The 27,906-nt window shown below is 36.9% G+C and overlaps 2 protein-coding genes and 1 long non-coding RNA gene across 3 annotated transcripts in view; all 3 read right to left on the reverse strand.

Moving 5' to 3' along the window:
• LOC128867579 (dynein intermediate chain 2, ciliary) overlaps positions 1-14,283 on the reverse strand; it is a 36,349-nt gene extending 22,066 nt beyond the window's left edge. Inside the window, exon 1 of the mRNA XM_054108946.1 lies at positions 13,921-14,283. Within this exon, the coding sequence (XP_053964921.1) occupies positions 13,921-13,989 (69 nt within the window). The 5' untranslated portion in view covers positions 13,990-14,283. The remainder of the gene's footprint in view (positions 1-13,920) is intronic.
• Positions 14,284-14,297: 14 nt separating this feature from the next.
• LOC128867578 (uncharacterized) lies at positions 14,298-18,430 on the reverse strand. Its single transcript, XM_054108945.1, has 4 exons — positions 17,136-18,430; positions 16,369-17,058; positions 15,934-16,298; positions 14,298-14,403 (listed from the first exon to the last, which is right to left on the reverse strand). Exons 1-4 carry the CDS (start codon positions 18,380-18,382, stop codon positions 14,393-14,395), a joined length of 2,313 nt encoding a protein of 770 aa, XP_053964920.1. The 5' UTR covers positions 18,383-18,430; the 3' UTR covers positions 14,298-14,392.
• A 7,676-nt stretch (positions 18,431-26,106) lies between these two features.
• LOC128867632 (uncharacterized) lies at positions 26,107-27,335 on the reverse strand. Its single transcript, XR_008455002.1, has 2 exons — positions 26,941-27,335; positions 26,107-26,815 (listed from the first exon to the last, which is right to left on the reverse strand). It is a non-coding gene; the product is annotated as an uncharacterized LOC128867632 (long non-coding RNA).
• Between the last annotated feature and the right edge of the window lie 571 nt (positions 27,336-27,906).

Genomic DNA, 27,906 nt, shown 5'->3' on the forward strand with positions numbered 1-27,906 from the left:
TAAACAGCACGGTGAATAGAATAATAGAACTACAAAGAGAAGTTTTACACTGTCTTATTCAAAAAAATAAAATTACTGAGCTCAAAACTGTTCTGATGTGTTCTTGGGGATTTGATGGGAGTAGTGGGCATTCGCCTTAAAAACAAGGTTATGATAGTGTCAATGAGAAACAGACTCCTACAGATGAAAATCTGTTCGTTACTACACTTATCCCCTTATCGAGTAACAAGTTTCAAATTAATCAGATAAAATTTAAAAAAAAGGTCCGCATAAGGGATTCGACATTTTTAATTTCTAAAATCTGGCAGCAGATTCGTAATCAGCGCCCCCAAAAACCCCTAAATACTAAGTTTGGTAAAAAATAATTAATTTTAAAAAATGTATGTCCGCCATATTGGATCCGCCATTTTGAATTGTTGAAATCTGACTTCATATTCGTAATCAGAGACCATCAAAACCCCTAAATACCAAATTTGGTGAAAAAAATCCAATTTTTTAAATTTCATGTCCGCCATATTGGATCCGCCATTTTGAATTGTTGAAATCTGACTTCATATTCGTAATCAGAGACCATCAAAACCCCTAAATACCAAATTTGGTGAAAAAAATCCAATTTTTTAAATTTCATGTCCGCCATATTGGATCCGCCATTTTGAATTGTTGAAATCTGACTTCATATTCGTAATCAGAGACCATCAAAACCCCTAAATACCAAATTTGGTGAAAAAAATCCAATTTTTTAAATTTCATGTCCGCCATATTGGATCCGCCATTTTGAATTGTTGAAATCTGACTTCATATTCGTAATCAGAGACCCCAAAACCTGTACATAGCGGTATTAAAAGTTATAAATTGTTGGTGTTTTGGGAATTATGAATTTTGGCCACTTATAAGGGTCTCCTGGCCCATAGTGCGATGTGATTAAATAACTTTTTAAAAGCTAATGTCTTGAAATTGATTTGTTTATAATATACACAGCGTTAAATAACTATAGCACAGGGACTTATTGACAAGCTCTGATATTTTGTTTTTTTCTCATTTAACATTAATAATTTTATTATGAAAAAATCGTTTATTCTCCTACCAAAACTATAATATAAAACCAAGTTTCTAGCTTTGTGAAAATTTAAAAAAAAACAAGAAACTTTTTATTCCGAATTTTTTGAAAAAATTTCATGTAAATAGTTTAAAGCCCATTCAATTTTTAAAAAAATTCTGGGTATGTAGTTTTGTTGTCGTTCATTTTTAATATAAGATAATACACGCTGCCTTGATTTTTAACAATTTCTTTTTTTTAGTTTTTTGTTGACGGTTTAAGGTATTTTCTTCCATATAAAAAAAATCTACCATTCGTTATATGGATACCATGCACAAGACCGACGCAACGAAAAACAAAATGAAATAAAAAACAATGCACTTTTTCGACCATTTCAAACCTAAATATAGCACCAAGTTTGTGTTTCTCAAAAATGACTGTGAAAATCCCTACAAATATCATTGCCATGAAATACACGTGAACTTTCGTAAGTATCTCACGGCAACATTGGGCAACATGCCAGCAACATGTTTTAAATGCGCAGTGAAGAGTGCAAGTAAACCTTCTTTATATTTTACTGTATCAATATATATGAGTGTATGCTAATTTGTTTAAAAACACCTTTCCAACCAAAATTTACAAATTGCTTCTGGGGCGATTTGACGTGCTTTCTCATTTGACAGTCAATACGAGTATTGCTGGCGAAATTATATCGATGTGAAGTTAGTACTAGCCTTTACACTTTATTACTATATACCAAAATTCAATGGCTGCAAAATTTCATACTCGAATTCTTCTAAAAATTCTGATTACAAAGTGAGAAGTTTTGATGAAAATTGCTTGTGTTTGCTTTTTTTTGATTTGCACAAAAGTTTAGAACTTGGATATTTATAGTTATTGCAAGATAATGAGCTTTATTTTCATAAAAAAAATTATCAAAATTAAATAAGTAATAAATAAATTGTCAAAACTTGTCAGGAAGTCTTTGTGTATGTAAATATTCATTTTAAAGAACTTTTTAGCCCAGAACTTGGTACGAATTCTCGGACTTTAGCAAATATTTAAATATTTTCTTTTTTAATTTTTTGTGTGCAAACCTTTTAAGCTTAAACTCTTCGATCGTCTAAGGTGATTTTTTGGAAAAATTATTTTTAAAAACAAATTTAAATTATGTAATTTCAGTTAATCTCATATTAATCTCAATACTTTTCTGAAATATTTTTGCGAGAGTCTTAAAATATAATACTTTTTATAATTTCGATGGTCAGCAGTACCACTTCTTTGGTATGGAGAGTGATGCACCTAAACGTAGATACACTTGTGTTCACATGAATACGTTCTTTTTCCTTTACAATAGTTTTGCAAATACTTTCAACCACAAGGATGGAAGTCTCGTATATGGAAGAAAATCATCAACATCGTATGCAAAAAAAAGTTTCTCAAAGGTCTCGTACATGGAAGAAAATCATCAACATCGTATGAAAAAAAAAAGTTTCTAAAATCAAACTTATACTTTATTAAACTAAAATTAAATGGGCTAAAAACTGCAAACTCAGCAGTTTTCCAAAGATTCTGATTAAAAAGTTGAAAATTTTGATGATAATTTTTTTTTTAATTTATTAAATTTTTCTGGATTTCGTATAAAATATGGAACTTTGATTATAAGGTTTTTTTATACAATGAACTATATTTTGATAAAAAATAAATGAAATATTGTAAAAGGGAAAAATTACTTAATTATGTGAACCCAAACGTATATAGTCAGGTATCAGAAGTAAAACATTCTTCTTCGATGTCAACTCAAGAACTAAAACTTTATTTTTCAACAGTTACATTCGAACTTAACCGTTTGAGTGCTAAGCGATTTTCTTTAATACATACGAAAATTGCGAAGATATAGAGGATATAGTAGTAAATATGTTATTTTCAAGGTCATCCCCCATGTTATTCTCGTCTTCGTCGGAACTATCACTAAAAATGCGCATCCTCCGGGTAGTAAACACTCTAATTTCACTTAAACTCGAATCACTATCATAGTCCATTTCATTGTCGGAATCCGGTATCGTATCTTCCACGTCAGTAAATTCTTCACTACTAGACATGGTCAGGAATTATTTTCAAAATATCGATATTGAACGAAAAATAAAAATTGTTTTTAACGGTCTCAACTAATTTATACTTTTATATGACATAAATTTTTGATAATGCACAGTGATGCGACGTGCCGCAAATTTGGAGTAATTAGTTATCGTCGCTATATCGACGAATCGCACTCAAACGGTTAATAACGCTAATCCTATTTTCTATTTGCTTATTTAATTTGATTTCTTAATTTATCATTATCAATGTATGTAACTTAACATATGTATGTATGTTATAATATATATTTAACATGACAATAACTTTCTGTTAGTAACATTTTAGATTTAGTAACATTGCTTACCACTAACATAGCTTAAGGCTAACCTGAACTGTAACTATATCACTATATATGCGGTTCGTTTCTTCTCAAAGTAATAATTTATTCATTTTTGTTTGAGCGTCAAGAGCAACTTTAACGCAGAAAAAAATGATATAAAAAATATTTCTAACTGATAATTTGGCCACTGAAAAATTATTTTCATAATTGAGGTATCAAAGCAAAAGTGCCAAGCACCGAAGTTCTTAACTATAAAAAGGAGTTGTTAGACATATTCGTATATTAAATTTATTTGGAATTCGAAAAACAAGAGAAAAAATTAAATAGTAAATATTAAAGGCATTTTTTTAAGTACATTTTTGACAATTTTATTAAATACATACATATTTAACACAATCGTCAATTTGCAATCTCGTAGTCACGCAAATTTTTCATAAAATGAAAAAGAGTCAAATTGTCTGATATCATCTGATATCCCCTGGCATTGTTACTTTTATTTGACAGACCACGTGGAGTATCAATTAAGTATTATGATTTTGTCAGTAAAACATAACGAAATTAAGTTAGTATCCATATTTTATTATCGGTCTTAACAATCGTCTCCTGCTAACTGTGCACAATAATCGCATGACATTTCCTACGAAGTTCACCCATTCAGCAACATAGTTTCGGCTTCCTTGACCTCCTGTACCGCCGCTACGATGAATTCTCCTGACAGCTTAGGGAATAAGAAAAAATCGCATCGGAATTGTTCAATAAAACGCAAAATAATTGTTTAATTATCAAAATTTATTTTGTTACCCTCAAAATAGACTCCATTCGAAGCAGTACACATAAGCCAACGATTAGTCCATGCATCAAAGCACCTTTTAAACGAGTTTGAAGAGATCTTCTTTAGCTTCTTCAGCGAATTCTCCTTAATAGCTTCTATCGACTCAAAGCGGCGTCCGCGGAGTAGCAATTTAAGTTTTTTTAGAAAGAAAAAGTCACAGAGGGCTAAATCCGATGGTGGTTCGATGATATTTGTCGACTTTTTGGTCAAAAAAGTGTTCACAATATGAACCTTGTCAGGGGGTGCGTTATCATGGTAGAAGATCCATGAGTTTTCTTTCCACAAATTATGCCGTTTCCTACGCACATTCTCTCTCAAACGTCGCGTAACTTCCAAATAATATTTTTATTTACCGTAGAATCATTTTGAATAAGTTCCGAATAATATTTGTATCATCATTGTAGAATCATTTTGAATAAGTCCGAGTGCACCACACCATGATAATCAAAGAAAACGAGTAGCATGACTTTCACTTTTCACCGACTTTGACGTGGTTTTTTTTTGTTTCGGCTCATGTGGCTAGCGCCATTCAGCCGCCTGTTGACTGGTTTGCATGTGGAGCTTATATACCCATGTCTCATCATCTGGATAAACGTTGGGTCGGAATTCACTTGCTCAAGCATATCTTCAGCCACCTTCTTCCCCTGAATTTTTTGAAAGAAATTCAACTCTCTTGGAACGAGTCGAGCAACCACGCGTCTTATGCCCAATTAATGGTGTAAAATGTTGCGAATTGATTCGAGACACACGCTAAGCTCACGAGCTATATTACTTCCCTAAAACTTAAATGATGGTTTTCCAGTACCATTTCCTTGACTTTGTCGACGTTTTCATCCATTGAAAATGTTGATGGGCGATCAGATCGGGGCAAATCTTCCACGACTTCTCGGCCCTCTGCAAAAGCCTTATACCACTCGTAGACCCGTGTTTTTGATAAAGCCACTCGCCACAGACTTTCTGCAACATTTTTCACGATTCGACAAAAGAAATCCCGTTCAAAACACAAAATTTAAGAAAAAATCTTTGTTCGATATTTTTATCCATAGTAAAAATCGCAGAGCACACCTGCGGTTGACTGATATATTTAAATGCCAAAAACCAACTAATTAATAGGTCACTCTCAAACTCTGCTGTGATATTTTTAAACTAAGCTTTGTAAAGAAATTAAGATTGGTAAAGACTCACACCAATGGCACTATAAGCCATTTATATATTAGTATGTAGTTAAGTCAATAGCTTGGTTGCACTATTGTGTAGATAATTATGCCTCCCGAATGTATCTACTTGCATATCCAGGGCTTTTAATACAAACTTGTGCGTTGCGTGACAAAAGTCCATCAAAGCAGTTTTCAAGAAACTTTAATGAACAATTTTGCAGTGCATCCCGACAAAAAAACGTGCCTAAATATATCTATTATCTGCAACATAAAATTCATATTAATGTATATGCACGCATATACGTGCATATACATACACATCCCAGTTGAGCTTGAAGTGAGATATCCCCAAGCGATTAATAAAAGAGTAATCCTTTTGACATGATTTTTGAGCAAAAGAAGAAATTTCTGTGTTATTTTTATATTTTTAATGCAACAATTAAAAAAAAAGGCGAATGTAAAAAGAGTATTGCAAAATTGTATCTGAATTAAATTAATATATTGAATCAAACAGAACTCTTTCAAATAGATAATTTTGTTATTTCCTAAAGTAATCTGTTATTGCTCGGTTATGAGATGTTTATGAGTACTCTTTAATCGCCTCTTTCGGAGGTTTCAAGGTTTACTCTTCAATTGCTTAAACAGGAAACCTGAGGTGGGAGATAGAGGTTCCTTTAACTCCTATTCGGAACAAAGGACTTCCATTGCGTGCGCAGTTGCTTGTATCCCATCGGGCCCATCCCCTTGTGATGGACCGGGGAATACTCAACAGATATGCAGGGTAGGTGAAAAATAAAATACAACTCGCGGACCAGAACAAGCAAAACACGTGTGCTAATGAAATTCTATCACCAAGTTACGCCAGGCAGGCTAGCGACCTACTTGACTGATATTTGACTTGCTAACGAATAATCAACTACATTGCCTCGACTATCAAAAACAAACCAGCAGTCAACGACATTTGGGTCTCGTATTGGGGCTAAGATCGGATGCTAGAATATAAAAAACTTGAGAAATGCTGACACCGCCACCAGCATGAACTTCAGATGTCTACAAGTGGACCGTGAAATTTTGCGCTATGGAATTACTATCCTTGGCCTAAGTGAAGTAAGGTTGAGTTGTTCAGGCTGACTCAGGCTTCATTGATCGTTTCGGAGGTAAAATTAGGTCAGTATTTCTATTATAAGTATATACATTAGGCCGGGTCGATTTGTGAGGAGGCAAAAAAATCGCCCATTGCTCTGTGAAAATCATATTCTAGGGATCAAAATAAGAAACTTTGCCGAAGGAACCTTACCTCTAAAACGAATTTTGATGTCCCCCAATTTGGGTCGAACTTTTAGTGTATTTTGTGGGAAAGCAAAAAAATCGCCCATTGCTCTGTGAAAATCATATTCTAGGGATCAAAATAAGAAACTTTGCCGAAGGAACCTTACCTCTAAAAGGAATTCTGATGTCCCCCAATTTGGGTCGAACTTTTAGTGTATTTTGTGGGAAGGCAAAAAAATCGCCCATTGCCCTGTGAAAATCATATTCTAGGGATCAAAATAAGAAACTTTGCCGAAGGAACCTTACCTCTAAAACGAATTTTGATGTCCCCCAATTTGGGTCGAACTTTTTAGTTTCCTTTCTCATGTAAAGGCCAAAAATGGTGATATTTTGATATGATTGTATGGAGAACCCCCCAGGAGAGTTCCAGGGGGTGTGCCACTGGCATGGGTGGATCGGCCGTTCAAAGTTAGTGGGGGTCGGTCATACATTTGGACTCGATTGGAGCACTCTAAATGGGTCAAAGTGGGATTTTTCGTTCGACCCGCCCTAATATACATACCTATATGATATAATTGGCGCGTACACCCTTTTTGGGTGTTTGGCCGAGCTCCTCCTCCTATTTGTGGTGTGCGTCTTGATGTTGTTCAACAAATGAAGGAACCTACAGTTTTATCCCGACCCCGAACGGCAGATATTTTTTATGAGGAGCTTTTTCATGGTAGAAATACAGTCGGAGGTTTACCATTGCCTGCCGAGGGGCGACCGCTATTAGAAACAACTTTTTCTTCATTTTGGTGTTTCACCGAGATTCGAAACTACGTTCTCTCTGGGAATTCCGAATGGTAGTCACGCACCAACCCATTCGGCTACGGCGGCCGCCTTTCTATTACTTGACATTATATGTAGGCTAACATTGTTAAAAGCGATTATACAAAATCACACGCTTATACACAGAAATATAGGGAATAACGGGGAGTAGTGCGGTACTTGCATGAAAATACTCTCGAATTACTCAAACGATGATCCCTAGTTCTACTGGGATGATAGAAGTGCATGCACTTGTGCAAACATAAGTGGCTTTTATCTTTTTAAAATATTCGCAGCATTTTTTAGGCAACATTTTTATTTACCTAAATATACAATAGTTCATTTAAAGCAAACTCCTAATACATGAATCGGGTTGATTTTTAACACTTGTTTTGTTTTTTTGCATAGTAACTTCAACATTTTTTTCCACATGTGCTTTATATAGAAGCAAATTCCAAAATTTGTTTACATAATTTTAAGCCGCTTTTTACATACAAGCATACATACACATGTATGGCGCACAGTCAAGGCGAAAGCGGTGCCAAGCGTCAATATTATTTAACTATACTCGAATAAATAAACAAATTTGTACATTAGGGTAGGTATATTTTTACTTTCACTGGCGTCACTACTGTCAAATTAAATGTATCATTTATTTTACTCGACATCGTTCCTAACAGATTCGGAATATGCATATACGAGTACATAATGTTTAAGAAAAAAAAAGTTAGCTCTAAATTCAGTTTCGAGCCCTTTCTCCAAATTTTAATTGAGTGGGAGTTACGCCAATGAAGATATGTTAGAATGTAAAAAAAATACACCTCCTGTTGATAGTAAAAGGGAATCAAAACCAAACTAATTTTGCAACTACGTAATTTATAAAAACTAAAAAATTATTGATAAGAACAAGAAAATTTTAAAAAGTTCTTAAACTATTCTAAAATTTTATTGTTTTAAGTTTTTTTTGCAATTTTTAGTTTAATTAACATATAAAAAATTGCATATCAAAAATAAATTCTTCGCCCCGAAAGAATATTCACTATATGTTAATATACTTAGCCCGCCATAAATTTTGTGACAAATTTTACAATGCTATGGCGAGAACAAATTCGCAGAAAAAGATTCCGTTATTTTTGCTTTTTTCGTATGCATTGCCTGCTTATAAATTAAACTCACTTTCGTGACAAATTTCGCTTCTTAACAATGGAGTGGCGAGTAAGAAAAATCGCATTGCAGTAAAAGTCTAAGTGAGATTTACGAATTGCTGAAAAACTTAATATTTCGAGGATGTTTGTTTACCGCACGATCAATCTTTTTTCCTAAACGTCTGAAGTGATAGACAGAAAAAGAAGTGGTCGTCCTCCCGTGGTTCGAACCCGTGCGCCCATAAAAGCCATTCGAGAAAGAATTCGCAGGAATCCCCTTAAAAAGCAGAAAATAATGTCCGGGGAAATGAGTATATTGATCAGATCAAGACTAATTAGAGATGACATCCACATGAAAGCCTTCCGTCGCTCAACTGGTAATCTTTTGACAACGCGCTTGAAGAAAATTTGACTCGACAAATACAAGCAGCTTCTTCAGTGGCACGCGGTCCACGGACAAGAAAATATTCTTTTCACAGATGAGACAATTTGCCACTGTTGAAGAAGTTTTTATTAAGCAAAAAATGTTTTACCAAGGGCTCAGCGTAACCACCATCCATCCTCCATAATGGCTTTGTAGGGAGTGTCTTGTAAAGGCATTAAATCTCTTCATTTCTGCGAAAAAGGGGCAAAAGTGTACCAAAAGGATGTCTTAGAAAGCGTTGAGAAGCAGTTGAGCAGTACTCTCTTCAATTGAGAACGTTGGATTTTCCAGCAAGAATCCTCTCCAGCCCACAAGGCAAAAACCATCCAGCAGTAGCTAAAAAACAATATTCCTGGGTTCTTAGCCGCAGAAGATTAGCCGTCGGGAAGTCCAGATCTGAATCCATTGGACTGCAGTTTGTGGTCACAATTGGAGAACATGGCTTGTCGAAGAACTCACAGAAATTTGGAGACTTTTTCTATTATTTGATATAGTATATTTGCATACACTTGGTCCCAGATTCTTGGTAGGTGGCGATACAACGCAAAACACCACTAATGGGGATCGCGTGTTATAACACCAGAAGGACGAGAATTATTTAAAGTAACTCAAACGAAAAGTGGTCACGTACGCAGATGATGTGGTGTTAATGGCATCAGGACTGTGTCCCAATACGATCAGTGGGATCATTCAAAGGGCGCTAAGCGAGCTTAACTATTGGGCTACAGGCTGTGGCCTAAGTTTAAACGCGCGTAAAACAGAACTCATGCTATTTACGACCAGATATAAGGTACCAATTTTTACTCTACCAAGCATTAACAGACAAACCCTCTCACTTTCACCCAGTGCAAAGTACTTAGGGGTAATTCTGGAGTCCAAACTTAGCTGGAAAATAAACCTTGAAGAACGGGTAAAGAAAGCAGAAAACGCTTTATATGCCTGTAAACGTATGCTGGGAAGAAGATGGGGTCTTCAACCCAAGTATACATTATGGTTGTATAAGGCGGTTATACGACCAATTTTAACGTATGGCTCTGTAGTTTGGTGGAAAGCTCTAGAGAGAGAATGCAACATCAAATTACTTAGCAGAATACAAAGATCAGCCTGTGCAATAACAGTCGGTGCGATCAGACCATGTCCTAGGGAGGCCCTGAACGCGCTGACACACGTTATTCCGGTAGATCCACATATCAAGAAGATGGCAACCATGAGTGCATTTAGGTTAAATGAAGCGGGTCGCTGGAAGGAAAAAGCTCATGGGCTTGCTAGTCTATTACTGCGACAAACCCAGTATACCTCGAAGAGGACTGACTACATCGTCCCGACGGTGGCATTCAGCAGAAATTTTGTCAATCTCTTTCCATCTCGGAAAGAATGGAGTAAGGGATTCTCACTAAACAAGTTCGACACTACAGTCTATACAGATGGCAGTAAAATAAATTGTGGTGTTGGAGCTGGTATATATTCTCATAGACTTAAAATTGAAAGATCTGTGCGTCTCCCTAATGCTTGCAGTGTATTTCAGGCGGAAGTACTGGCAATTGGGCAAGCTTGTAGGCTACTAATCGCAGATCCTTCTTTTAAGGGCAGTACCACACACATTGAGACAAATTTAGAAAGCTGATTGAGAACTCGCTAATTATGGATATCCCACTAAAAACAAATACGGTCACAGAAGCGGCCATTGAATTATTGAATGATACACGGACATCAGCTGTGTGTTAGTTTGCTAAATGACGGATCAAAGTACTGTTTACAAACGCGTGGAAGCATTTTGCTGAGAGTAAACGCGAAAAAAGAAAATCAGTAATGGATTTCAAACGTAGTAGTGTGATTATTCGTGAGCTCGAGCGCCTTAAAGTAAACACATTTTTTGTTTATCGCACCATTACTCATTACAATGATACTGGCACCATCACGAAACGTTATGAGGTGGTCATCAACAGACTGCAACGTAACATGAAATGGTTCAAAAAGTGAAGAAACGACTTGAGCGAAATCCCCGACGAAATGCCAATCAAATGGCGAAAGAACTGAACATATCTGACCGTAGCATCCGCCGCATACTGAAAAATGATTTCAAAGTCAACTTATCACCAGCAGAATCAACGGATTATTCGCTACGGAAAGCGACAAAAAGTATTTCGCAGCCTATCCACTGCAGCCATATCCCATATACACTTAAAACATCTAGCGCACAATGGGCAAAAACCGACAAAGCAAACCCCTCTGAATTCGCTAAATATCTTTCAAATGTTTTTCAATCCTTTTCTAACAAAAGGTCAGAAGGTGATAAAAAAGTGTGCGAATTTCACTCAACTCCTTTCCAAATGGATTTTCCAAATCCCAAATTTACTTGGAAGGAAATAAAAGACACCTTATGCAAAGTTTTAAAGCCAAACAAAGCACCAGAATACAACCTCATAACGAGGAAAGTACTGAAGGGTAGGGTATGTAAGTACCTACTTCCGTCTTTAAGTATATACAGGGTGGGCCATATAGCCCATAGAATGGTAACACAAATGACATGTCAAATGTGTTCATAATTTACTTAAAGGTTTGAAATTTACGAAATGGGACGCTATACGCTTGAACAAAATTGGGAAATATTGAAAACCTATTTCCAAAGTGGTGAGTCTTCTTCTTCTTTTCGGATTTTCACATCGGTGGCTACGTCAATAAGCAAAATGGTCGGATTGGGGCTCAGAAAATCCACACGTTACTATAGAGAAGCAAATGCATCCACAACGAGTCACTGTTTGGTGCGGTTTTTGGTCCGGCGGCATCATCGGGCCATTTTTTTCGAAAATGAGCGAGGCGCCGCGGTTACAGTAAATGGCGAGCGTTACCGTGACATGCTCAACGAGTTGTTTCCAAAAATTGAAGAGGATGACATGGACGACATTTGGTTTCAACAGGACGGTGCAACTGCCGAAGTTACACTCGAACTTTTCGCTACAGTTTTTGAAAACCGAATAATCAGCCGAAATTCCGTTATCAATTGGCCGCCTCGGGGCTGTGATTTAAGCCCGTTGGCCAAATTTTTTGTGGGGAGCCGTTAAGGGCAAATGCTATGCGAACCATCCAGAGGCGATTGATGCTATAAAATACGAAATCGAAGCCATTCATGAAATTGGAGCCCAAGCAATCGAAAATGTGCTTAAAAATTGGGTTGATCGAATGGCCTACTGTAAAGCCAGTCGTGGCAGTCATTTGAACCATATTATTTTTCATTCATAAATGACAATATTCAATCTTCAAAATAAAAAAAAGTTTGAAAAAATATTGATTAGCTTTTTTTTTATAGCCGATTTAAAAAGCAGATTTTACATGGCCCACCCTATATTTAGTGAGATGATTTGAACAGAGTATTTTCCAGTGCCATGGAAAGTATCGGATAAAATCGTAATACCTACGCCAGGAAAACCCTTCGATGTGGCATTCTCTTATGGACCAATAAGTCTACTTCCTATTTTCATTTTTTACTTTTTTTATATGCTACGAGGGCATACAAACTAGAAATGAATTTTCCTTATAATTTTTTTATGCTGCCAAAATCATACTTATAAAGCAGATATTTTCGAGTTAAAGTAAACAAAGAAGCTACCAAGCTCTATGAAATCCAACCAGATGTACGGCAGAGAAGTTTCCTGGGGCCAGTACTTTATACGCTTTTCACTGCTGACCTACCTTTAACATATGCAGATCACACTGTGGTAATGGTTAGAAATAGTCATGTTTCTTCAAACAACTAATTAACTTCAGCAAAATCTTGACAGCCTTAGCCCATGGCTGAAAAAATGGCGTATAAAAGTCAAAAAAGCAAAATCAGCGCAAATAAATTTCACGCTACGCAAGGATACTTGTTCCTCAGTGCAACTTAACAACTGTGCGATCCCCCAAACGGACCACGCTAAATACTTAAGAACTCATTTTGATCGACGCCTTATCTGGCGATATCATATATATGTACCTATGTATTTTCAAAGCGGAAGCAGCTTGAAAAAAACTTCGCTCCCTTTATTGCCTACTTGGCCATAAATCAGAGCTTTCGCTGACCAATAAGTTTCTCATATACAAAGCAATACTGAGACCAACATGGACATACGGGGTGCAAATCTGGAGCTCAGCTGCAAAATCAAATCTTGACATCATACAGGTGGTTTGTCTGAAACAATATAGTTCATCGTGATCTGGGAGTGTTATCGGTACATGAAGAAATGGCCAACATCAGCATAAGATATAACAACAGACTTGCTAACCATCCAAGATCCTCGGGCGCCTAACCCTTCACACCACACCAACGTCTCACGAAGACTTGAAACTTTTAGGCTTATGATGTGCAAGAAAGATTCAAAATGTATCCTTTAAGTAATGGACTCAATAGGCAGTTCCGTACATGTCATATTTTCAAAATTTTAATTAAATGTAATACTGCATGCTATGTATGACAGAAGGCATTTAATAAATGGAATTAAAAAAAAAGATTTGATGTATACCATAATACCTTAGTTAATATTGATTTTCACCACAACTTCGTATTAAGGTGATTCAAAATTGACTTTAGATCTATGCTCTAGTGATCTTCTTTTCTTCGAATCTAATGTGGACTCCGAATCTGTCGAAAAAAAATTACACACCCTAATGTGTATGCATATAAAGTGAAAATTGTTGCCAAATGTAAATTTAACTAGCAACAAATAAACAAGAAACTTCGTAAGTGACCTTTGTCATTTACATTTGTGTAAACAGAAAAATTCATATTCAACATGGCCGCTACATTTACATACATAGGTATGTATAGTAAATATATGTGCTTATGTATTACCTTCATTTTTGAGGTCTTCCTCTTATCGCCACCTCCTCCAGCAAATCGTTGCTGCTGCTTGTTTGGCATAATGCTTTCAAAGGTTTACGGTTTCAGTAGTAGCTGCCCTAATCATTTACTAAACTTATATAAAAAAATATATATATCGCAAAAATATCCGCACTTGTCCAAAACAGTTTCACTCTCTACTGCCGTTATAAGGCACACACACATCCACACAAAAGCAAATAAGGATGCGCGTCGGGTTTATTAAATTTTGAAAATATTACAATATTTTGAAAGTAGCAGTTTTTCAAATTAAAAAAAATCCAATATAAATTTTTGACTTTTCATTTTTCAGTAAATATTTTCACACATTTTCTTGTTTGTTTGACTGTTCATTTTGTGCGTTTTCGTAACGTTCTTTATACATTTTCTATATTAGACGACTCCCTTTATTGTTTTCGATTGAGCTCAAGCATTTTTCGTCAAGCTATGGAGTTGCTATAGAAATTTTATAATTGTTTTAGTTATCGATTAATCGAATTCTATGATAATATATGTATAAATGTGTATGTAAATATTTATTAGTATTCAATTTGTTTGTATATACCTGCATGCAGGAATGTAAAGGTAATGCTTGTACCTAAACTTATGCATAAAATAAGAGGGCTCACTTAGACGTTAATCCTGGATTCGTCCACTGTTGTAGAAAAAAGCAGGAAAAGGTATAGGCACAGGCAAATTATCGAAAGATGGCTACTGACGGCCTCGGTAACCATTTCGATGATGAAATTTAGCAGGCGGTTAATACAATATCTCTGCGACTTGAGTTAAACAAAGAGAGGTGAGATATCTGAGCATTAGACTCAAGAAACCAGGAGGAGTAGCTGCTGTGATGATTTTCTCTTAACATTACAATGTAGTGAAAGATTGAAGCAATACAAACACATCCCTTTATTTGTTTTTATACGAGATGTGGTTATTAAATAACTAGGCGGTAGTTCGATTTCATTCATTACTTTCAATATATGATACTTATATAACCTTCCCCTGTGCCTACCAGGCATAGGGCGTATGTTCCATGGTACAAAACAGTAATGGATGCCTTCTTTTGTCAACTGCTTCAGGACGTATGCCACTTACCCTTTTATAGCTTAAATCAACTCAAATCTTGTTTCTTTCCATGCACATTTCCACTCAGGAGAAAGATAGCAACCGGGTCAGATGGCACTGGAATGTGTACTTAGACAAAAACCTCTAGACAAGTCTTGTTAGAGAACCCATAATGGATTCTTCTACAATTCGGATCATTTCTATACCTACGCACTTGTGTCCAAGAGTATTATAATTTTTTTCACATAACGATTGTATGTAACGGCATAAAAGTATGGATATAGGCTTAGACACATATACGAGTATACCAAAATGTTCAGATCTATGTACGATCGTCCGTGCATTTATCCATAAGCAGCCCGTAAGTGAAAAGCGAAAAGTAAGATACTTCAATGAACCTTGGTAGTTTGGAATTGAAATGAGTGAAATCGGTCAATAAACACGCTCATTGACAGACATTGAAAAAAACACCTTACCGAATATTATACAGCTTCTAATGAAATTCTGTTTAAAAAAAGGTTTAATTAGACATTCAGCAAACGGTCCTAAAATATTACAAGGTCACAATAATAGCGTGGACTGTTGCAGCTGAATGGTTTGGTGCGTGGCTACCATACGGTAGGGCCAGGGTTCGAAACCCACTGGGGGCATGAAACACTAAATGAAAGAAAAGGTGTTTTCTAGAGTATTCGCCCCGCGGCAAGCAATGGCAAACCTCCGATTATTTGTATTTCTACCATCAAAAGGCACCTCATTAAAATAACCATCTGTCATTCGGAGGCGGCATAAAACTGTAGCTCGCTCCATCAAAACACACACTACAAAGTAAAGGAGGAGGAGCTCAGACACCTAACAGAGGCGTACGTTCTAATGTACAATATATATTAATACACAAATATATCACAACAACAAACTCACTTTCAGCTCCTGTACTTATTTGTTGCTTTTGTGACAGATTATAAAAGTAATAACGTTCAGCAGGTCCCGGCAAAAAGACATGCTCGTGGAATTCTTCTTCCGTAAAAGTGGTCGGATCGTAAACGAAGGGGGTAGGTCGTAAAATATTATTACCGTCAGTCAGTGTTATAGGCAGCTTCTCTTGCTCCGAGTCTGGCTGTGTCTTTGGAATTAACTTATCTAGAGATGTTACGCTTTCGGCTGCATTGTCTAGATGTTCTTCGTCTTGCAATAAATCGACATTTGGTATGAATTCGGGTGGGCGATTCTTTAAACACTCAGCACGTTTTTTCACAGCATCTGTTGCGCGCAGTAGCAGCGGGTTTCTAAAAGCAAAGAGATATAAAAGTTTTACACTAACTACCCATTATATCACTATTCAATGGATTGTCGCACTTTATGCGATTTACAAATTCCTCAATCTTGTCTGCAGATAACGTTGGGTCATTCAAGTAGGGATTTTCGGCGATGTATTGATTTCGCTTCATAATTAAAACTATATCCAATCCAAGATCAGGGTCCAATTGGCAATCACGTACATCAAAGTGCATTAAAGTTTGATTGAATTGCAGTACCTTCAGTATTTCAACGCCTGCCACCCGACTTATCGGCACAGTACGTATATCCAAATATTGGAGCGGTGGATGTTTTAGTAACTCATTTGCAATGCAACATATAATCGCCGATTCAGTAAGCTGTGCAATTCGAAGTCTCAGACGAGCAACGTGCTGTGTTCCAAGAATTTTGTTGCTAAGCTCATGTAGACCTTCATCACCTAGCAGATTACCATCCAGTCCAACATATTCCAGTTGCCCGCCATAGCGGCTGATACCAATTGCTAAAAAGTGCATGGCACGCTGTCCAATCAAATTATGTTCAAGTTCAAGCGATTTTATTGATTTGGTATGGCGAAACAATTCATATAAGCCCAGGCCACAATCGTCCTCTAAGTGATCATATCCGAAATCAATTATTTCGATACTTTGTAAACATTTAAGTGCCTTGCTGATAATATATAACTTCTGCCCATCCATCTGGCTGGACCGTAGTCGGAAAATTTTTAACTTTTGTAGAAACGATATACCGCTATTGAGAAAAAAATATTAAAATTAAAACATTTGTATGATATCTATGCATATTTATGACTCTAATGCTCAACTCACAAAGCCAAGTTCTGCATATCGACATATGAAAACTTCAAATGTCGTTCATGAAAATCACGCTGCATATCTGGGCCGCAAAACTCTATAGTGAAGTTGACTAGATTTTCGAAAAAACGCAGAAAACCTAAATTAATATGATGACAAAGTCGCATTGGATAATCCACCAGTTTAATCATCTTAAGCGCGCGTTCTAAATTTCGCCGATCGTTAATCAAATCCTCGCCATCATCTTCGGGTTCTTCAACCTGTATATCTAACACGCCTTTTGGCCTAAATGGTTTTTTCTTTTTTCCAGGTATTGGTTCTTCAACTGGCGACATAGTTTTTGCTTTTAGTAATTCTTGAGCCTGCCGTTTTTCTGCACGCTCTGCGCGCCGCTTTTCTTGCGCTTCCCTTAATATACGTGTTCTTTCGCTACGCTCCTCCAGTATGTCCTGATGTAAGCGATCCCATTCCTTTTCAGCTTCTGATTTCTCTATTTCTACTTCTTCCTCATCATCCTGTTGAATTGTACTACGTTCTTTTTTCCCTTCCTTATCATCTCCCTCCCCCTCCTCCTCACCCATTTCGTCCCATGAAGTCTGGATTGATCGGGGCGTCGCCGTCATCGATTCAACGTCAGTCGAATCGCTCTCTGATTCATCAGATTCATCTAAATGAACTCGTTCTTTGAAAAAACGTTCTGAAACTGATTGTAAACTTCGTATGTGCATCTCTTCAACATGATCCTTAATGTGCATTGCTATCGGCTGCATTTCATCTTCGGGCCAATATTCAGCCGGGCAAGCTTCTACTAATTCCACAAATTTCATCGATAGTCCAAGACTACGCCAGTTATATTCTTTCTTAAATGCTAAAGTCGCATCCTTATTCTTGGCCAATACAAAGCGACGCCAATATTTCTCATCCGTGATATTATAGCTTTCCTCCAACGGTAGATCCAAACTCAGTGAATCATAGTACAAACGAGTTTTTAGCGGATCATTGCCTAGTAAAACTTGATCCGGCGTGTATGCCGAGCTTAAGGCGCGTGTACAAAGATCCCTCAATGGGCCTAACTTTATGTCCTCGATGAAGTACTCTGCATACATGGTGCGTCCCGATTCGGACTTTAATGCACGAGTTTCTAACGCGGGTCGATATACATCATAAGCCAACAAGAGGTCGTGCTCTTGTGGTATACCCAACGTATTCATGCGTATAGGATGGAAATAATCGATATCTTTTTCCTGTTCTGCTTCCTCCATTTTCGTTTATTTGTTCGTAGGTATTAATATATATTGGTCCAAAAATATATATTTTACCAGTTTCGTCTTCTTATTAGTTTTATTTTATATGAAAATATGTGGAATTCATATTTCGAATAAATTATTTTACAAATATTAAAAAAATTACCAAAATACATAGTCACACTAAAATTCAATAAGGTAGAATTGAAAGCAAGTGGCCTAGCGCTCCATTACACAAATTTAATCGGATTAGTCCAATATCGAAGGTTTTCTCTGAATTCCGAATGAAAGTCACGCACCAACCCATTCGGTTACGGCGGCCGCAAAAATACAGCTTTAAATAACTCAGCCCTTATTTTAGAGTTTAGCGTGAGTTCTTCTCTTTCGAATCCAATACCTCTCCGCATTAGAGTGGTTTTTTTTTTGTTGTTTACTTTTCCGGAAAATGTTAAGGCTACAAAATAGAAAGTATAAGAAAACAGCGCCTCGATTTATGGTTGTGCAAGCCACGGGCTCCCCACTAGAGCTGCTAAACTATCGATGGCTCTATCGAAGTATCTAATTTTTTACTTAATTGCGTTACTATCGATAGTATAGGTGTTTTTTCAGCTGCATGAGAACTATCGATATCAATAACCATGGTTTGACAGCTGAGAATGACAAACTGTGTTGACATTTCTGTTCAGTAAGGTTTGGCAAGTCATGATGAATAGCTAAATGCCGTAACACTAAGTTCATAAAGCGAAGTGTTGAAGAAGACGCCGAAATGTCGATTCGTTGTAGTTCTCAACATGTTGGCCTTTGTCCTTCGACTACGGGAAAAATTTTACGTATCTACAAAATACAACGAGTGCAAGAATCGAAGCCAGATTGCCATCGTTTTCGTCCTATTTTTGTAAAACGGTTGATAATGCGGGTTATTTGATCTTCAAATGCTCCTAAAAGAAAAATCCGCCTGCGACGAAAATTCTTCTCAATAAACACACCGGTTTTGAATAACCCAACAATCGGCTCACTTCACAATGTTGCGATGAACGATTTTGAGATTGCTGACAAATTTGCAAAACAACGAGCATCAACTGCTCTTATAGGTTCAGAGCTCTTCTGCGTTGGGCGCAATAAGGCACTGTCCACTCTGTACAAAATAAATAAATAAATAATTGAGCTAACCTATATCTGTATCGTTTACTCGTTGCTTCGGGTGGGGCTGAGATGATTTTTCAAATCTTTTATTTCATTCAACATACTAATTTTTATGGAGGTTCGGAGGTTTGCCATTGGCTGCCGAGGGGCGACCGCTATTAGAAAAATGTTTTTTCTTAATTTTTTGGTGTTTTCACCGAGATTCGAACCGACGTTCTCTCTGTGAATTCCGAATGGTAGTCGCGCACCTACCCATTCGGCTACGGCGGCCGCTGTTACACCTAATTCTCATAATTTAAGCATATTTGGGGTGTTTTCAATAACAGCGCTGCCGAAAAACGACAGTTATTATCTATTGTGAATGAAAAATAATCAAACTTGAAGAGAAGAACAACAAAGACTGGATGCAATGCAAGTTTGTACTAACACGTTCGAAATTATTTTAATTGTTTTGATATTTCGGGGCAGTTTGAGAAGTCCCAATTTAAGATTTTTTGTAAATAAATAATTAATTTTTAGTATCTTGCCTGCGGTCTATCTTATGCCAACAAAACAAAAGGAATTAACTGTTCACTAATCCTAATCCGCATAACAACTGTCTGTCACACTACAATTTTAATAAGTTTAGCTGGCCCGGTAATCTTGATTAACGCCGCCGTCAGTCAATGCTATCAGATAGATTAGATTAGATTTGTGGGTCGTTGGATAAGTCCAAGCACTCAGTCAGTAGACCATTGTACTACACCCCGATAGATATCAGTAGAAAGAATAGAGATAGGAAAGATAAAGGTGGATGGTAAAAACGGATAAATTAGTTTGAGGTCAGGAAGAGGAAGAGTATGAACTTTGTCCATACTCAGTGTATCGCAGCTACAGAGAAAATGCTCTGCAGTGTCGTCATTCTCAAGACAGGTTAGGCATATCGGGCTGTCCACGACCCCCATGGTAGCCATGTGCTGACCACAGACGTTGTGCCCTGTGATTACACCCACCAGTACTCTCAGGTCCTTCCTGCTGAGTTTTAGGAGAAAGGTCGCTGTTTTCCTGTTTGGTTCTTTCACAAAGCAGTTGGCTACTCTGCACGAGTTCAACTCAGACCAACGACCTCTGTGGGTAGATCTCATGAAATCCTCAATTCATAGTTGAATCGATGCGGAATTGACACCTAGAAAGGGTACAGGGCCTAGTGGCATATTTGCAGAGCCTTCATTTGCCAATTTATCAGCTAACTCGTGCTCTGCAATACCACAATGTCCAGGCACCCAAATAAGACTAACTTTGTTGTGTTTTGCAACACTGTTCAGTTTTGTCTTACATTCACCGACTAACTACAAAGAACAGCGTGGGCTAGCAAGGGCTTTCAGTGCAACTTGACTGTCACTCCAAATTCCAATACTGTTGCCCCGCCACTTTTTCTCAATTAGCCAGTACGCCACATTCAAGATGGCATAGACTTCCGTAAGGAATACCGTGGCCGTCTGTCCTGTGGCATAGGAGTACTTAGTGTCTTCGTCTAAGTACCATCCAGATCTGCTTCCATCACTGGTTTTGGATCCGTCGATGTAGAAAGTGTGCGAATATCCCATTAATAGGTTCTCTGGACTTAACTATCTGGGATCAAAACGTCATACTTCCTACCGAAGCTAACGACAGGCACCCGATTGTCCACCGGCATCGAGAACAGTGTGCACCGCTCTGACAACTGGTGGCATATCTGACAGTGGCCAGTGCTTACTTCATTTCCCCAGACTCTGTTTAACTTGAGCCTGTACGCCGCCTTCATTGCTTCCTTTCGAATTTGAAGATCTAGAGGTTGCAAATTCAGAATGGCATTAAGGGCAGCACCAGATGACATACCCAAGCACACACTTCTCTGTAGCCTTAGGGGTTTTACTCTGGAATTAACCATTGCAGCTTTCCACCATATTACAGAGGCGTATGTAATAATGGGTCTAATCGGGGTAATGTACAGCCAGTGTACTATCGCCGGTCTTAGACCCCATGTCTTGCCAAAGGTTCTCTTACACTGCCAGAAGACTTTTAGTGTTCGAGAGACCTTCTGCTCGACGTGCTTCTTCCAGGTAAGTTTACTACCTAGGATTACTCCTAAATATTTAACCTCAGAAGACAGTTGCAGTGTTACCCCTTTCAATGTGGATAGTAACAGGCCTTCCATATTGCGTTTCCTAGTAGGATTCACCGAAAGACCATGCAATTCGCACCAATACTCAATCTTATTTAGAGCTACCTGCATTTTATTGCATTTATCACATCGTCTGCGTAGGCTTGGATGTGTCCAATTTTCTGCAGATCATTAAGAAGAGAGTCCATCACGAAGCACCAAAGTTGGGGAGAGAGTACACCGCCTTGTGGGCAACTCTTCTCAACCCAGACTCCTTCATCGCTTTCTCTATCCATGGTAAGCAGTATTTTGGATAGCATAGGGTGGATCCATCTGAGAATGATTTCTTCCACTGACTTCTGATAGAAGAGCTCCTTCAATGTCCACAAACACACTCTTGTTTCCAGCCCTTTTTCGATAATGCTAACGCACTCGTGCAGAGCCGATTCGCAAGATTTCCCACTTTGATAAGCCTGCTGTCTGACGTTGAGAGGGTTTCGACTTATAACCTCCGTCCTAATGTGCTTTTCCACCATACGTTCGAGACCCTTAAGCATAAACGATGTCAGGCTTATAGGTCTGAAACTTTTTGGTAAAGCGTAGCTGTTCTTGCTTTGCTTTGGGACAAATACAACTTTCACAAACGCCACAATTGTGGAACATAAGCGTGCACAAGACATGCCGTAAAGATTATTTTCAAAGTATTTATTAGTTGTTCTCTGCCTCGCTGGAGCCTGATTGGGTAAATGCCATCGGATCCTGTTGACTTAAAGTTTTCGAATGACGAGAAGGCGAACCTTATCGTTTCCCCCTTAACTATCCTGGATGCAATAAACCAATCACGTCTGCTGGTGTTGCTATTATCTATTAATTAGGTCGGAAAGAAAAATCCTTCAACATTATGCAACTCAAACTGGTTATATCAACTCAAGTAGGATATTTTGTGTTACTGCTTTCCACGTGAATCGCAATTTTCCTAGTTTTCTTTAACAGGTTGGATTGAAAATAAATGTAGCAAATATCAGCTTGAAGTTATTTCTTTATTTTTACTTATTGTACTTATAAATTATTAAACTTCTTTCAAGTTTGTGTAAAATAGAAACTGGAATTTTGAACAGATGAGTAGTGGAGCAGGTAGCGCAAAACACGGGATCAACTGTTTTTCTCCGCTTCAAGCTACCTTTCGTTACTGCTATGTAGTACCTCAGAGCAGTAGTAAAAAAAAATTTAAGCGCTCTCTGTAGTTGGAGTAGTAGTAATGAACTTCTGTATGCGTTTTTGCGGTGCTACACTGAAAATATAACCAATATACATTTACATTAAAAAACAATGCCATACATGAAGGACAAATCTAATGATATCTGGACTATTTTTTATGATTTATTTACATATACATATGTCTATAATTCTTTTTTAATTTTGAATATGGCTTAATGGTAGCAGCTATTAAACATTGAACAAGCAGCAAAAGTGTATAAAAGCAATCAACCTGGATATTTCCAGCAATACATTACTTGACTTACTTGAAACAAAGGCTCTTTTTTTAAAACACGAAAGTACAGGCAGACAACAGAAATCTTAATTTTGACTGTTATGGTTTCGCTCGCCGATAATTCAGTGCTTTTGAACCTTTTTCAATTTTCACGAATTTAACCAGGTAGGTAAGTGATAATGCGACAACAACAAAAGATTGAAACTGTTGAAAATAGAGGCTAGCGAAATACTGGAAAAATCTAAAGAAATGCCTGTTTTTACAAATAATGAGGTAATTAGTGCAACTGTTTCCTGCCCCAAATACATAAAAATTATTGCTACAGATGTCGTTCATGTCGTGCAGGTAGTAAACCTCATAGGCCTTGCGTGGCTATTGAAATAACTTAACCCCTAGGCTGAGCAAAATGTGTATAAAATACCTATACTCGTACACAGGCATATACAGTGTTATTCAATATCTGAGACTTGTTCAGCCATCAAAATTTTTGGGCATAACTGTACTAGAGCAATGTACTGCACAGATACGCAAAGGCAAAGGCATGGGTACAGATTCAATAAACTTTTATTTAAATCGATAGTACAGTCCATATAATTTAGTGTTTGAAGATTATTTCATGCAATTGTTGAGCGCTTCAAATGGTCCATCCGCTTAGTCCAATTTTGGCATACTCTTTCCAATGTTTCGGCCGGTATCTCACATATAAATGCTTTAATGTTGTCTTCCAATGCAATGGCTTGTCTGAATAGACATGAGCTTTAACATAGCCGCACAAAAAATAATCTAAAGGCGTTATATCGCTCGATCTGGGTGCCCAATTGACAGGTCCTGAACGTGAAATAAAAGGTGCACCGAACTCGCCTCTCAACAAGCCCATAGTTACGCGTGCTGTGTGGCATGTGACACCGTCTTGCTGAAACCACATGCCATTCAAATCAAGCTCTTACATTTTGAACAAAAAAAAGTTAGATATCATTTCACGGTAGCGCTCACCATTCACAGTTACGTTACGATTCGCAGCATCTTTGAAGAAATACGGTTCAATGACACCTCCAGCCTATTAACCGCACCAAACTGTGACGTTTTCTGGATACATTGGTAGCTCTTGCAATTTTTCTGGCTGATCTTCACTCCAAAATCAGCAATTCTGCTTATTTACGTGCCCATTGATCCAAAAATGAGCTTCGTCGCTGAACACAATTTTTCGACTTTAAACTTTCTTAACAGAACACGCATTTTTATAATAAAATTCAATGATTTGCAAGCGTTGTTCGTTTGTAAGACGATTCATGGTTAAATTATAGACCAAACTGAAGATGTTTGATAGTGAAACAAAACACGAAACGTGCGAAAGCTGTTTATACCAACTGTTTAAAAAGATAATAGCTAAAAAATCCCCCTTTATTATGGAAAGGCTAGCGTCTCAACAACGTTTGCAAATCGTACGATTGTATTACAAAAATCGACGCTCTGTGAAAAGTGTTCATCGCGCGCTCAGGTCAACTTATGGTGTTCAGCGATGAGGCCCATTTTTGGCTTAATGGCTACGCCAATAAGAAAATTTGAGCTGAAGAGCAACCCGAAGCCATTCAAGAGCAGCCATTACATCTATGTACTGAAAACAACCGTTTGGTGCGACCTATGGGTTGGAGGAATCGGTCCATATTTCTTCAATGACGAGGCTGGCGCCAATGTAATAGTGAATGGCAAACGCTGTCATCCCACCTTTATAAACGACTTTTTGATGCCAAAAATTGAAGCCCGTGATCTCCACAACAAGACGCCACTACTTGCTATACAGCCCGCGAAGCAATGGATCTACTGTGCCGTCGTTTCGGTGAGCACTTTATCTCTCATCTCGGATTAGTGGATTAGCCACTGGCCACAAGATCGTGTGATATCACACCTTTATTTGTGGAGTTATGTAAAGTCTAAATGCTTGCGAATAAACCAGCTTCGATTGAGGCATTGGAAGCCAACACTACTAAAGTTATTCACGGGATGCCGACCAAAGTCCTTCAGCGAGTCATTCAAAATTGGTGTTTACGGATGGCCGAATTACGGCGTAGTTGCGGCCAACACTTGAAAGGGGATATCTTTAAACAATGAATATATAAATGATTTGACTACAACATAAGAAAAACTTGCTTCAATGATAAAAATGGTACGTACAAAATATGCGTAATGTTTAAAGCAAGATGCAATCTTTTGTAATTAAATGGTATATATAACAATAATTAGGTGACCGCCTTAGCCGAATGCGTGCATGAAAATCAAATAATATTGTAGAAAGTGGTTTCTAATAGCGGTCGCCCCTCGGCAGGCAATGGCAAACCTCTGAGTGAATTTCTGCCATGAAAAATCTCCTCATAAAAACCATTTGCCGTTCGAAGTCGGCTTAAAATGGGAGGTCCTTCCATTTGGGGAACAACATCAAGGCGCGTACCATAGATAGGAGGAGAAGCTTTGCCAAACACCTAACAAAGGTTTACGCGCCAATTACTATTTTTTTTATATAACAATAATAGTACACTCTGCAATCTAAATGAAAAAGCAGACGTTGAACATTTTATTGGACGATGCCTAATATTATCACAATTCCGTATTGCAAATTTCCAAAAAACAACTTTGTCACATTATGATGTAGTGAATGTATTAAATGGTGCATGTGAGGAATCTAGCAAAAAGATAGTTTCCTACAATATCTGGAAAATTCCTATCGAGAAAAGGATTAAAGGACATTTTCCAAATCCTTGAAAAAGGCCCAATAAATTTCAAGTTATCCGTTCCCACAACAGTTGGTTCTACGTTACTGGAACTACCCGGATTTATATCCGGCCAAGGACTGTCACTCCATCACCATTCCCCTACTGAGTCCCTTTGCTAAATCCTTATACATTAATATTTTATTGCCTCTGTGTTATTAAGGATAGTATTCGTAAGTTCAAACACTGTAAAATAACTTTCGGTTACGGGGTTGATAAATAAAATGTAATAAATAAATGTTTATTTTGCTACAACAACAACAACATTTCAACTTATCAGTGCATTCATGACAAAGTCAATGAACTTCAATAAGTGAATACAAACATAAATTTTGTGATTTCCATAGATATTTATTGCAATACAAGTCGCATTAAAACTTATTTAGTAGACAATACTATACAAAATTTAATAATTAATTGCTTACATTTAAATACAGTTGTAGATTTGTATACACAAGCATATTTTTAACTCATTGATCGGATGTGTTTTATATATCTAACAGGTAATTCAGGTAAGTAAATGCATAGAAAGAACAAGATTGGACCGAATAGAAGAGCACAAATTAGCCAACAAAAGGTAATCAATAAATCAAGTGAATCCATTTGTACAAGGAGAGGAATACCATGTACCAACATTTCAGCTGGAATTTCTTCTATTCCCTGTTAGTTCTTGATATGTAAATGCAAATGTCGTAAAAAAATTTTGTTTTTCTAAAACTACTATCACTAGCATATAAAATTATATGCAACTTATAAATTAACGTACATATATGTATATGTATATAATAAATTATTTTAATTTAATAAATAAGTACATCTATTATATATGGATGTGTTTATAGATGTTGTGTAAGTTGATTGCAGGTAACTTTTGAATAACAAGTTGCGTTGGAGTCTAGTCAACTAATGATGCGATTTACGAGCGCCACCTGTAATAAACGAAAATAAAAACATTATTTTATTATAATATAGTACATTTTTAAAACTAAATATGTATGTTGACATTTCACAAATTCAAAATATTTCAATGCACCAAGAAGTGCAAGAAAATTACTTTAATTGTTCTGATGGACACATCCAGACTTGTGCGACAACCGAAAATGACTAGCACTCACTTAGGGCTCTTGATTTTATACCCGCGTATGCGAGTACATTTAGATATATACATACTATATGTACCTGGATGATGTGTAAATAGGATTTTGAGTAATTTGTATACAGTGTGCTCTCTCTTACATGTCTCTCGTAGCGGTAAGGAGATTTTTAATATTTCTCTTTTCTTGAAATTTTATTTGTTTCTCAAGAAAAGGACAACTCTTCTGAAGGTAGACTACAAAATAAGATTGACGACAAGTTAAACGAGTTATTCGAATACAACATTAGTCGACTAGTGCTTTTCGAATAGTCGAACCGTCCTTTTTCTGGCTATTCGGTTGGCGGTTAAGTTGCGGAACGTAGTACGCTCTCTAACTAATTTGCGCATTACACCGCTCACTTGGCAACTAGTCTATCTTGTTCTTGTTTTTCAGTTTTTAGTTAAATGAAAGTTGATCAGCTAAGTGTTTCTCTCGCAGAAGGATAGAGGGATAGAGTTCGATGCCAAAATAGTTATAAAAAGATATTTTATGAAAATATTCACTTTTCAAAAGACTTACCTTTCGGGTTAAACTCTAAGAGGTTAATAAACTACATACAGTTAGTAACAGAAGTAAGTATACACCGGACACGTTTTCAATTTTCCCTCAATCGATTCCTTCAAACAACCTAAGTTATAACAAATTTGGGGGTTTTTACATGAATGAAATACAAAAATCATATTTAATCCAAATAATGACACAATTTTAAAAAGGAATAAAATTATAGCTTTTTATATTAAACTTTATAAAAATTCATGTCTCAAAAGTAAGTATACAGTTCATCATATTATTAATTTGTGAAACCAAAAACATAATTAAAATCATATCCTGGTATTTGGTAGGATAATTATTAGACTTTACAATCGCTTTAAGTCGTGATGGCA

The sequence above is a fragment of the Anastrepha ludens genome, chromosome 6 (genome assembly GCF_028408465.1).
Source record: "Anastrepha ludens isolate Willacy chromosome 6, idAnaLude1.1, whole genome shotgun sequence".
Classification (NCBI taxonomy): Eukaryota; Metazoa; Arthropoda; class Insecta; order Diptera; family Tephritidae; genus Anastrepha; species Anastrepha ludens.

What these genes read in the sequence shown, in the direction of transcription:
- LOC128867578 (XM_054108945.1), bottom strand. Translation starts at nt 18,382, where the DNA reads ATGGAGGAAGCAGAACAGGAAAAAGATATCGATTATTTCCATCCTATA. An exon ending in GATATGCAGAACTTGGCTTT is followed by an intron (nt 17,059 to 17,135) that starts GTGAGTTGAGCA and finishes TTTTCTCAATAG; the next exon opens with CGGTATATCGTTTCTACAAA. An exon ending in GAATTTGTAAATCGCATAAA is followed by an intron (nt 16,299 to 16,368) that starts GTGCGACAATCC and finishes CTTTGCTTTTAG; the next exon opens with AAACCCGCTGCTACTGCGCG.